This window comes from Austrofundulus limnaeus, unplaced genomic scaffold (assembly GCF_001266775.1).
Source record: "Austrofundulus limnaeus strain Quisiro unplaced genomic scaffold, Austrofundulus_limnaeus-1.0 Scaffold1620, whole genome shotgun sequence".
In the NCBI taxonomy this organism is placed as follows: Eukaryota; Metazoa; Chordata; class Actinopteri; order Cyprinodontiformes; family Rivulidae; genus Austrofundulus; species Austrofundulus limnaeus.
The window spans coordinates 27,641-38,438 of record NW_013954022.1 but is presented as its reverse complement, the minus strand read 5'-3'; the positions used below and the strand labels follow the sequence as shown (position 1 = coordinate 38,438).

The following is a 10,798-nucleotide window of genomic DNA, read 5'->3' as shown; positions in this document are numbered from 1 at the left end:
TGTACACACCCAAAGCAGCCTGTTTGTCACTCTCACTGCTCCCTCCTGACAAGAGCATGCTTACACCTGGTGCTCACATTGTCACGTACTTACGCACACACAGTTAGCAGTTTCTGGCCATTAGGGAGCACAGCTGCTGCTGTAGCTTATTTCAGCTACTTTACTTGATCGGTTAATGGCACTATTTCCCAGAGAAAGCCTCCACCTGGCTTCCATGCCACTTCATCAGCTGCTGATTAAAAGCTGAGTGTGAACATCAGCAACCTGCAGAGCTCCTGGGTAGAAAACAGTGTCTGTTTGTGGAGAACGGTGGATATTAAATATCTGACAAAGGCATCTGACGACTGTATGACTTCCAGTCAAACCATTATCTCACTGGACTGTGACTCTTGGAAACTAGTTGAACAAAGGCACTCTCAAGAGACTCTCCAGCGTTTACTGTTGACCACTCCTCCATAACGAAAGTAGGTATTGGCTGTCATAAAAGTAATTAGAAGTAGCTAGATGACATCTATACCTATTTTGCACATTGGGTCATTTGTGTGTAATTGTGATCTAGGCTGTAGGAGAGATGAAGGTCAACATTAGAGAGACAAAAAGTGAGTACAAACACTTCAAATATGTTTAGAAATAACAATGAACTTGAAATATGAAATACAGTATATGTGACCCATCACATCAAATCAGGGATTAAGTCATATTTTGATCAAAATGAACTAAGCACATTTTCATATTCCTGACTTCATAGGCTACATTTTGGTGTATAGAACGTATGTATATTATGAGCGGTTCCAGAGATACAGCTTGATTTGTCTTGCAAAACATAACAGTTTTATTTTGCAAAGTTTTGCGAAAACAAGCTTTGAAAATGACCAACATGTATCTTACAAATGCCCTTAGCAACCATGCATTTATACTGAAAAAATACTATTTTAAAACGTAGCTTCCTCTTCACAGACTTATGTAAAAAGCAAAAATGTAAGTTTATTTTTCCTGAGAATACCAGAAGACTTTTTAAAACTTTGTATTCTAAACTGTTTTTGTCAAGCTCTCAACATGGGAGAAAAAACTATTTCTAAAACAATATAAAATTAAACAAAACTTACTGGCTGCCACAAGTCAAACAAAGATTTGTTAAGCAATATTTGATTAATAAAATGTTTACTTTAAAATGTGATTAAAAATAATTAAAAACCATTAAACAGGACACTTCCATGGGTCCATTAAAGACATTACATTGTCACCAAACTTCTGATGCACATCTCACTTCCTACATGTACATGCATCTTAATACTCAGCCAAGTCACATTTCATGTCTTTGTTTTTTTAGATTTGGATGTTAAGGCAGTTTGTTTCCTTTTTGCAGCTTGTCTGTCTTTATTTTGATTCCTCTTTTTTGCTGTCTTCTTTGTTGCTGCTGATGCAACATCTTCACACTTCTGTGTCTGAAGAGGTTCTCCAAGGTTCTCCAGCTGGCCATGGGCATACAATGTCCTGCACATCTTTTCTGCGGAACTCACGGATTTTGGAGAACAGATACCATTGCCTCTTCCTATTCAACCATGGAGGGGGAACAACTTGAGGCATGGCATTAGGAGGTGTACGGGTGACATCCTTCAGTAGGCTGTGGGCTTCTTCAGCTTCATCACTTGCTGTTTTCACAAACACCACGCCTGGTTGATCAGTATCAATTATAAAAGTACAGAAACAAAATGGAATAGTTAGGAGCCTGTTTACTGATTAATTGTTATGCCAGGTTGGTGTAAAATAAACAAGAATTATTTCTTAAACCTTCAAAAAAAAGTTACTTAACACCAACGTGTAGTGAAGATGCCTATTCAACTTTTTTTCCTCACTGACTGTAGGCAATGTTTAAGAGTAAAATACATGTACCTAGTACTACAAAAGTAGGTCATGAAAAATCACATTTACCTCATATGCTGCAGTTTCTTGATGTCCTTCAGAGGATTATATGGCTGCCAGTTGTAGATGGGAACAGAACATTCTCCTGCTTCATTTCCAATGAGCTGTGGGATGTTGGATCCTGTTATTGAACTTTTCTCAATACACTTGTACAAGTCATCAAGATAGGACACCTCAGAACATCTAAAGTTCTGCTTCAGAAGGCCAAAGCACCAGTCGGGACCAAATTTGGTATGACCCACAATTAAAAAGTTCAATGTTACTGAGAGGTGCAGGCGATGGATGGGTCTCCAGATAAGATACCAGATTACACAGTGGTTCTTATTTTGGCCACTGCAGTTATCACAGTGCAGATGCAGGTGTTTTTCTCCCAGTCCAAAAGTGCTGAAGAAGTGGTGAAGGTAACTTATCACTGCATCAGAACCTTTGCCAGAGCACATGCCCTCATAAATTAGGTAGTTGACCTGCTTGGGAAGGGCCTYGCAAGAAATTCCAAATWCCCCACATTTCCTGGGCACCAAAAAGAACATAGGCCCTGGTTGCAGAGGACTGCTTGGTAGGTGGATCTGCTGAGCATAATCAAATGAATAGTGCATTGTAAGATCGTTACTGCAAGGCTCATGCACACCAAGAGTCAAGTTCCCAATGGCAGCCCTTTTTTCAGCCACCATATCCCTGTACAATGTGCATTCCTTTGCAAATAATTCAAGGTGCTCCAAGTGTTTCTTCAATTTTGCCTGTTTCACTTCATCAGGTAGATTGCTGCTTCGATAAACAGCAGTGTTATTCTTCTGACAGATAGCACAGAGGTCAGACATGGGTTTGCAGCAAATAATGTAAGGCAGCAGTCGGTTCCATATGTTCTTGAATGAAGTTAATTTGCAGGCATGATGACCTAGAAAAAAAAAGAGAAAACTGATGAAGTAACTCTCAAAAGGTCTGGAATGACAGGTCTCACAGGAAAACATTTTGTAAACACCTTTCATTTGTTTCAACCTTTGCACCATTCAAAACCATCCAATTTTGCTATATCAATTTGAACTTCTGTGTTTTAATGAGCTGGTGAAAATGGTTCAAAACTTTCTTTAAAAAAGAATTAGAACAACTTAATTTTGGCAAGAGGATGTTTCATGTTGTCAAGGTTGTGGTGTCATTTGCTAACAGCGATTTTACTTCAGGTGTTGCTCCAAGCCTGTTAGTCGTTGCTGAATAACCTAACAATGACTTTTCTGTTTCTTTGCTTTTTGTTTAGATTAGTAATTCCCAGGCTGTTCCACAGAAGTGATAAGTCATTTTCAGTTGGATCTCTTAAACTTTGGAACCAGCTGTCACTTTATTTCAAACCAACTTTAACTCTTGGTGTTTTTAAGTCTCATCTTAAAACACATTTGTACTCACTGGCTTTAAATGTAGCATGATAATTAATATTTTTGCATCATTTCAGTGGTTTTATTTTATGTGTTATAATATTTTTACCTGTTTTTATTTTTGTTTTAATATTTCTCATGTTCAGTATTATTTTTTTATTATCTGTATTGTGTGCAGCATAAGTGACAGCTTAAATGTGATGTACTTTTTTTGTTTTGTTTTATTTTGATTCTATTGTTGACATTATCAGGTGCTATATGCTGTCCAGGTTAACCAGAGGTCATTTTACCATCTAATTTTACTCTATTTATATAATTTATGTATTACCTATTACTCACCAGTTTCTTCCATAGCAGCAGAGCATGCTCTCCATTCTGATGCCTTTGTCTCGTGTGATGGCAGTAGACGAATGTCATCTCGTTTGAACCCTGGAACACGACCTGGTAGAATGATGGTGTGAGTTTCTGCAAAGGGTGAGATGAAGCTTACAACCCTCCTTATGTCTTCATAGTGTGGCAATTGATGATTTCTGAAGCACCACAAAATTAGGGCTTGGTTGGTCAGCAACACCCTCAGAAATCACCATGTAAAATAGGCACGTTTTGCAAGAAGCAGGAGACAGTTTTCAAAGTTGGAACAATGAATTATTGTTTATTAAAACAAAAATAAAGAAAACGGTAAAAAAAAATACCTGTACCTAAAAAAAGGGAAAAAGAGAAAAAACAAAAAATAATAATTACCGCTCTGCTGAGGCTTACCGGTAGGTGCCTACAGACCCTTCTCTGGGTGGACGTCTCCCAAAAGAAAACCATCGCAAATACCCGTGAAATCACACACTCCTGGGATTCCCTCCACCGGTGTTAATCACTGCAGCATGTACACAAAAAGGGGATGCCACCCTCCAGGTCGACTGCACCATCGTCACCGGACCTCAGCAATGAGCTAAAAAAGAGAAAAAAAAGAAAATTAGAAAAATATGAAAATTTACATAAATACACAAACAACAATTTCTAAAATACAGGCCCAAAGAATAAAACCATGTTTTGTTAAAAACGGTCCATCGTCAACAATGTGATTAGTTCCACTGCTGAGCAGGTAAAACCTCTGCTTCCTCTCTCCTGTGGCGTGGGTGTGTCCAAAGCGCCATACTTCAATCAGTCACACATGATCTCGTGGCAAACTGGAGAATCCAGGCTGGGCAAAGCAGCAGCGGTGATGGTGGGGTTCAATTAAACCATCACCCCAGTCTCGATCAGGTCAATCTCCTTTCTCACTAGCAGGGAGAACCACATGATGGCGCAAACTGGTCACAACAGCCACTACACCCACAATCATTTGGGGAAGTAAAACGCGCTGATAGTTACCTGTCCTTGGCACACAAACGGCACAACATTGAGCAGACGGTGTCGTATCTTAGCCAACAAATCTAAGCCAACAGTTTTACCTATGCTTTTATAGGGAGCACCCTCTAGTGCCATTGGCTAATACCACAAACAATTATTCTGTGAGCAGGTGCAATCTCCACCTATTTAGTCCTGCTACATTCTACTGACTACATGCTACATTCAGGTGATTCAGGTGAATCAGAAGAGCCCACAGCTTGTGGAGCCTCACCTGCTGATGTGGGAAGGTGATTAATGTTAGAATGCTTGCCTGCAGTTGACCTTGCTGAGTAATGTAATAGAGCCAGCGGAGAGCCAGACAGCCTGTGGGGATTGCAATCTTCCTCCACTATATGTAGAGAGACCAGATGAGAATCCGGCAACTGCAGCTGTGGGTCTCTCAATTGAAAGGTAGGTTGGTTAACCTCCACTGTTTTAGTTGGAATGGAAGGACTTTGGTTCCTCAAAACAAACAAATCCTCATCACCTGATAGCTCGTCCTCAGGTTGGTAATGGTCACTGGGCAATGAACTAGGGACACTAGCACTTTCTAAGGTGTCCTCCTGTGCCAATGCCTTCAAAAGCATGCAATGGACATTTTTAGTTCTACTCAGGTCAACTACTGGTGCTATGGTATACACTGAACCTCCTTCGTGGGGTTCCCTAAGGATTTTATACTTCACTGGGCCATATAGATCATAGACCTTATGGCGACCTCGTGGGGTGAAATCCCGCAACCACACCAACTGCCCAGTCCTCAAGGGGACATGTCGAACTCGCTGGTCATGATGGTTCTTGCGACGCTCTGCAGCAACCCTTAGCCTCCCACGGGCACCCTCAAATGCTACCTGTAAGCGGGCCTGATGCTCCTGGATCCAGTCATGGACACTGCCAGCCACAGGCTCCTGAACTCTTCCTAGAAGGAAAGCAACCGACAGCCGAGGCTCCTGTCCAAACATTAAGAAAAATGGTGATTCACCAGTAGCCTGATGGGGTGTAGTATTGTAAGAGTACAAAACGTGGCAAACATGCACTCCAATATCTCTTCCTAGAAACTGGTAATGTTCACAACAGGTCATGAAGGTTGCGGTTAAACCGTTCACACTGACCATTGCCGGCTAGATGGTAAGGTGTGGTCCATGATTTTTCAATCCCATTCAGCTGACACAACTGTTGGATAAGTGAACCTTCAAAGCTGCGCCCCTGATCTGAATGTATACAACAGGTATACCAAACCTTAAAAACCACTCATTCACCAAGATCTGCACTACAGTAGAAGCACGCTGGTCTCTGGTGGGAAAAGCAAATGTGTATTTGCTGAACACATCAGTCACCACAAGCACATATTCCAATCCAGTATGGGTAGGCTCCAACATGGTGAGATCAATGGCCAAAATCTCATTAGGCCGTGAAGCCAACAAATGCCCCATGAATGACAGAGCTTGTGGTTGAGTGTGCTTTGCCACCTGGCATCTGTCACATGTCTGTCACCACTGGGCCACCTCTGCAGCCAGTAGCAACGTTGGCGTAGGAGCTCTAATGTTCTCTCCACACCCTGAAGGCCATGCTCGTTGTGAACCTTTTTCATGGTTTCCTCACTTAAGGAGGTTGACAACACCAGTTGTAAAATTAACTCACCACCAGCAGGTTTGAATACTTGGTGGTACAGGACACCACCACTTTCCTCAACCAGCTTATCCCATTGCCAGAGTAAAACCAGAATGGGTCATGATACCTGCAGACGCTCTTCAGCAGTAGGACRCTGTTTTTGCCTCCAGAAAACCCAGAACTCCTGGATAGATGCATTAGCCTTCTGAAAAACAGCAATTTCAGAGATGGTATTATTAGGCAGGGCCATAACAGCCGCTTGACTCACCTCCCCTTGTTTCCTCTGAATAACCTCTCTCAAAGGTTTGGGAAGGGATGTACCTGGAACCATCGTTTTCAAATCCTGCGTACCTGCAGGGTGCTGCCTTGACAAAGCATCAGCATTCTTATTGGCTCTACCAGAATGGTATTTAATTTCAAAGTCAAATAGCACAAGCTGAGCAGCCCAACATAGTTCAGTCGCACCCAGATTGGCTGAAGCCAAATGACTCAATGGATTGTTGTCAGTGAAGACAACACACTTGTGGCCTAATAAGAAGTCTCGAAACTTTTCAGTCATGGCCTATTTCAATGCCAAGAACTCCAGTTTCATGGAGCTACTGTATAATTCAGCACATTGCACTCTGTAGGCCTCAAACCACGGCTTGCATAAGCAATGGGCCTCACCTTGCCTTCCTGCTCCTGAGAGAGCACAGCCCCTAAACCACCATGTCTTGCATCTACCTCTAAAATAAAGGGACGTGAGAAGTTTGCATAACCCAACACTGAAGTARTTGTCAGTCTGAGTTTTAGTTCTTCAAAACTAGTCTGGCACTCTTCTGTCCAACCCTGGATGATTGTCTGTCCTGGCTACCTCCTAGACCTGGTGCCCCCTAGCTCTGCAACCAAGCAATGCAGAGGAGCGGCTAGTTTTGCAAAGCCTTCCACGAAGCGACGGTAATAGCTAGCAAACCCGAGAAAGGATCGTAGCTCAGAAACGGTAGTGGGAGGCTGCCAATTGGTTACGACCTCAGTTTTACTAGGATCGGTTGCGACACCTTCAGCAGAGATGATATGCCCCAGACAACGCACCTCAGGCTTGAAGAAGGCACATTTGCTCAGTTTCACTTTGAGGCCCTCACCTTGAAGATGACTCAAAACCACCCTCAATCTCTCCAGATGTTGCTGGACCGTGGAGGAAAACACTACAATGTCATCTAGGTACAACAGACGACTTTTGTTTTGTTGATCACCAAAGAGCCTCTGCATCAACCTTTGGAAAGTGCTGGGTGCATTACAAAGCCCAAATGGCATGCGATTCCATTCAAAAAGACCAAATGGAGTGCAAAATGCAGTTTTAGGCCGGCCGGCCTCTGTTACTGGCACCTTGTTATACCCACTCACTAAATCCAAAGTGGAAAACCAGTGTGCACCCCCTAGCATGTCCAGAGACTCCTCTATATGAGGGAGGGGAAAGGCATCTTTTCTAGTTTTAGAATTCAGGTGCCTATTGTCAACACATATCCGTAAAGTCCCATCCTTTTTCTTAACAAGCACAATGGGGCTAGCATAGGGACTGCTACTTTCCTTAATTACTTGTGCCTCCAGTAATTGATGGATGTGTTCTTTGGCAGCCTCATACTCTGATGGAGGTATACGCTAGTAGCGTTGTTTAACAGGTGTATTATCCAAAACAGGGATATCATGGGTGACCAAACTAGTGCATCCCAAGTCGCCATCATGTGCAGAAAAGACTGAGCTATACTCTCTAAGTAAAGCTCTTACCTCACTCTGCTCCTCAGCTGACAATCCAGTTACATCCAGTGCGTCTATCTGGTCATAGACTGAATGAACAGCACCTTGCGATCCCACAGAGGGCATGCCTGATGGTACAGCCTGAACACCTGCAGTCAAACTGACAACATGGACAGAACTTAACTACCAATGTGAGTACGAGAGTGTAGCACCACATCAGTAGTGCCCACATTCACAATGGGAATGTACGCAGTTCCTTTTATAACCTGAATCAGAGCAGGTGAAATAAGGAGTCCCGCAGGAAGGTTAGAGTGCAAAGACTCAAACAAAACAGCTTTGCCTAAGTACCTCTCCGAGCATGTGGTTGGCACAGTCTTCAGTGTACCACCAAGAATATAGTGAGCCTTCTTACCACACACCTTTGCACCACCAATTACATCACCTGGGGGTCGAGTTGTGGCATGATGGACTCTATGAAGGGCTTGTCTGATGGAATCTGGAGCAGTAGACACAGCAGGTGAATTAAACAAAGTTGAACCATGATGCTTAAAAAGCTCAACGTAACAGCGACTGATCACATTCTTCCCCAACACACCTGGAGCCTGCAACATTACACCAGTAGGAGGATCCTTAACAACAGATACCCCACATTGGGGCACAATCTTGCCACAGAGTTCAATGTCCAGCTCTAAATAGCCGATGTAGGGAATGGAAAGGCCAYTGGCCGCTCAAAGTTGAAGCCAGTGACAGGACTGCAGTTTCTCCTGACCCCACAGCTCAAAATGCAGGGTACAGAAATCCTCCGTAACTGTAGAAACCATAGATCCGGGGTCTATCAAACAAGGAACTTTGACCCCACCCATGCTCACATCAAAATGTGGACAAGATGACACCAGATTAGAATCTCCCTGCAAAATACCAACCCTAGAGCCATTGACTGCCCCATCCGAATCGTGGCTCAGCGATTCAGAGGGAAAGAGTTTTCTGACACCTGGGGTGACTGCTGATTATAGACTTGTACCTGAACTCGAACCCCATCACAATCTCTGGCAAAATGGCCGGGTTTCTGGCAATGCCTACAGATAATAGAGTCACGAGAGCGACCCTGCTGGCTGGGTCTCTGCAACCGAGCTATACTTTGGGTAAGTTGGTTAAGCTGCAATTGCTGTTGCTGCAACACGTCCCTCATTTGGCTCAACTCAGAGTCCTGCTGTGAACCAACAGCTCCTTGAGTACACCATACGGAGATTCAAATGCTGAAGGGGCAGAAGATCTTAACCCAGGTATTTTACTTGGCCGCACCTCTCGCTCCCAACGGAGTGCCTCTGCTCTAACCTTCAGCAAGGTGGCTGTTGGCTGCCCATGCACAAACATTTTTAACTCACGACGGAGAGCCCCATCCACCACATGTTCAACAAACTGATCACGCAGCAGTGCCTCTGCATTCTGAAAATCTTTCGGTGCATGGCGTTTTACAGCCTTCATAAGACTCATCAGAGCTAGTGAAAACTCCTGTAGTGTTTCATCATCATGCTGACGGCGAGAAAAAAAAGCCTCTTGAAGTGCTCCACAGGATTCAGAACAGTCAAATAGTTCCTGCAAAGTAGCTATAATCTTAGCAGGGTCCTCGTGCTCAGTAATAGACCGAAACTTTATTTCATCACGTGCCTCTCCCTCCAAATGATCAAATAAAAAGAAAGCCTGATCAGCCGTGGACAAAAGACGTAACCTCATATAGGCCTTTACCTCCTCCAGCCACTCTTTTAACCCAATGCCTCTTTTCCCTCTGAACATGGGACATTTTCTATTGCGTGGTACAAAAACAAACCTCTCATTTACAGAGGGGCTTGTAGCAGGAGGCAACAATGCTGTAGTCTGGGTAGCACTAGGTCCTGGAATAACAGCTGCCTGATCCTGGCACAGCCTTTCATTTTCAGCTCTCAACTGAACAATTGTTTTTCAGCTCCTGCATTTCTGCCTCCATTAYGGAGCTCTAGTCAGTAAAGGAGTCTTAAAATTAAACAGGACTCTAAAAAAGAGAATGAAAGAGATGGAAGGGAAAAGAAAAAATTTACCAGTTTCTCTCTTTTTTGAATCCCACCAATTAACCAGCTGCTGCTTTGCGTAGAATAAAACAATTAAACCCACAATTCTCACAAGTTTTTTTAAAATAAATTAAGTTCTGAAACACCTGTCTCTGCCAGACATTGCAAAATGCACCTTCCAACAACACCAAGTGTAGCAACTGATGATTTCTGAAGCACCACAAAATTAGGGCTTGGTTGGTCAGCAACACCCTCAGAAATCACCATTTAAAATAGGCACGTTTTGCAAGAAGCAGGAGATAGTTTTCAAAGTTGGAACAATGAATTATTGTTTATTAAAACAAAAATAAAGAAAACGGTAAAAAAAAGAATACCTGTACCTAAAAAAGGGAAAAAGAGAAACAACAACAAAAAAAAAAATTTACGCTCAGCTGAGGCTTACCGGTAGGTGCCTACAGACCTGCTCTGGGTGGACGTCTCCCAAAAGAAAACCACCACAAACAACCGTGAAATCACCACTCCTGGGATTCCCTCCACCGGTGTTAATCACTGCAGCATGCACACAAAAAGGGGATGTCACCCTCCAGGTCGACTGCGCCACTGTCACCGGTCCTCAGCAATGAGCTAAAAAAAGAGAAAAAAGTAAGAAGAAAATTAGAAAAAAATGAAAATTTACATAAATACACAAACAACAATTTCTAAAATACAGGCACAAAGAATAAAATCAGGTTTTGTCAA

General features: G+C 42.9%; 1 protein-coding gene across 1 annotated transcript; it reads right to left on the bottom strand.

Annotated features, from left to right (window-relative positions):
* Positions 1-1,361: 1,361 nt before the first annotated feature.
* Positions 1,362-10,592, bottom strand: LOC106535931 (uncharacterized). Its single transcript, XM_014033085.1, has 5 exons — positions 10,503-10,592; positions 4,050-4,233; positions 3,630-3,755; positions 1,933-2,818; positions 1,362-1,673 (listed from the first exon to the last, which is right to left on the bottom strand). The coding sequence occupies exons 3-5, from the start codon at positions 3,640-3,642 to the stop codon at positions 1,646-1,648; spliced, it is 927 nt and encodes a 308-aa protein (XP_013888539.1). The 5' UTR covers positions 3,643-3,755; positions 4,050-4,233; positions 10,503-10,592; the 3' UTR covers positions 1,362-1,645.
* Positions 10,593-10,798: the final 206 nt, after the last annotated feature.